Below are 2069 nucleotides of genomic sequence, written 5' to 3' on the forward strand. Positions count from 1 at the left end.
TATATTATAATATTTAATATAATTTTCCTAAAATTAAAAGAAAAAAAGAAAAGATTCATACTTTTAACGTTTTCTTGAATATAAATTTAATGACAGAATTCATGACTTCCCTTAAATCACGTAATTTCAATTAATTCGATCCACTAATTTCCAAAAAAAAAAAAAAAAACCAAAAATAATAAACATAAATCTCCAAATATTAGAATAATTCATATTTTAAAAAAGAATATTATAAAGAACAAAAAAATGTACCTGTGAATTTGTGTTCTTCGTATGAATTTCAAGAAAAATTAACATGAACACTCGCATTAATGGCCGAATTACACACAGGACAAGTATGGAGTCTGGACCCACATATTGTACACAAACACAGATGCCGGCACGGCAAAACCAGCACCCTCGACTCCGCCGCACCACACTTCCGGCACCGCCCTCCTCCACCGCCGGAGTAACTACTCCCACAGCTCGACTCTGCATCATCGGCCACCGCCGCCGCCTCCTCGCCGGCGTTCGCCATTAAAACCTGCTCCAAATTAGTCCTGAGAGAGTTGAGGGTAGCTTCGTTCGTCTCTGCTAAATTCCGCCATTGTTGATTCTCCAAGCTGAGGTGTTTAACTCTCTCTTGCAAAACCCAATTCAGTTTTCCCATTCTTTCAATTTCCTCCTCTTTCTCCTTTAATTTCTTCACTACTCTGTCTTCAATGGCGCTCACCAACATTCTCGATTGCCTCTGTTTTCTTTCCTCCATTTCCATCATCACCTTCTCCGTCTGTAAATCCAAACAAATCAGATTCCAATTTCTTAACAATCATCAAATGGGTTTTATTCAAGAAAGAGGGATTTACATGAATTGCAATGAACCGATCGATTTCAGAGCGTTGGTGTTCAATATGAGAGATGATCATTTCTTGATCAAACAACCTCGGCGGAGATTCGTCATAAACAGAGCATCTGGCTCGTTTCCTCGACGGAGTAGAGGTGAGTCCAGTATCGGGGTTTCCATACATCGGAAAAGTAAGAGAATGAAGCGGCGGCGCGGTGGGAGTGTTGGGGTCGATGAAATCTCTGAGAAAAACAGAACCCATTTGAGAGAGAAGAAGAAGAAGAAGAAGAAGAAGAAGAAGAAGAAGAAGAAGAAAACAGAGATGAAATGAAAAGGGGATGAAGGGAGGGACCTGTTTGTTATGAAGTGGGGGGTGGAAGGGAAAAGATTGATGGGGCGTGCTTCAACCGCCATGAAAATCGGTTGGGTGGTTCTTGGTTGCGTTTCTTGTGATCAGAGAGAGATCTTCTCGATGTGCTGAACAGATAGAGAGAGCACGGAATTGATGGCCGCGACAAGGAAGGGCGGGGAAGATTTTGGGTTTTAATTCGCCATTAAAATAAAGTCAATGGATTTATAATTTATTTATTATTATTATTTTTTTTTTTAACAATAACTTCAACCAATTAGGAATACCACATGGGGTTATGGCAGTTTCTTCTGTACTGGATTTCAGTTTTTTTCCTTTTTTCTTTTTTTAAATTAAATTCAATTAATATCCTAGGCCGGCTAGCCAGCCAGAGGGGTAGTTATGGTATTTCCCTTTGATCAAAATCCCAAATAATTACAATTTCCTTTATTGTAACTATGTCATTCACGAGTACTAGAATTTTTACTGTCATTTTATCAGCAGTAAATGGGTCCACGTGTCAAGAAGGCAGATGCCACGTAAGCAAAATGTGAGGTAGTGATAGGTGGTGGAAAATATTGGCTAAAATTTTCTATTTATAATTATCAAATAAATTTTTTTTAAAAAAACTAAAAGTTAAATATGGCATATATATGATAAATTATAATGGAAGGTTAAATATCTTCTAACACTCCCATGAATTGAGGGTTGGATTTGAATGAACGTGAAATTTGGATATGAAAAATTCAAAAGAAGATCGATCGAGACTAGAATCAGAGAAAAGAGAATCATTAACAGTAGGATGTTGAGAAACAACCCTGGGTCGAGAATCATTAACAGTCAGGTGTTGAGAAACAACCCTAGGTTGCAAGTTAGAGGGTTCAAAATTAGAGTGAT

At 37.7% G+C, this 2069-nt stretch overlaps 1 protein-coding gene across 1 annotated transcript; it reads right to left on the reverse strand.

Annotated features, from left to right (window-relative positions):
• Window positions 1-278: 278 nt before the first annotated feature.
• Window positions 279-1363, reverse strand: LOC111457113 (BOI-related E3 ubiquitin-protein ligase 1-like). The gene is made up of 3 exons (XM_023099266.1): window positions 1176-1363; window positions 846-1065; window positions 279-769 (listed from the first exon to the last, which is right to left on the reverse strand). The coding sequence occupies exons 1-3, from the start codon at window positions 1235-1237 to the stop codon at window positions 281-283; spliced, it is 771 nt and encodes a 256-aa protein (XP_022955034.1). The 5' UTR covers window positions 1238-1363; the 3' UTR covers window positions 279-280.
• Window positions 1364-2069: the final 706 nt, after the last annotated feature.

Source organism: Cucurbita moschata, unplaced genomic scaffold, assembly GCF_002738365.1.
Source record: "Cucurbita moschata cultivar Rifu unplaced genomic scaffold, Cmos_1.0 Cmo_Scf00019, whole genome shotgun sequence".
Taxonomy (NCBI): domain Eukaryota; kingdom Viridiplantae; phylum Streptophyta; class Magnoliopsida; order Cucurbitales; family Cucurbitaceae; genus Cucurbita; species Cucurbita moschata.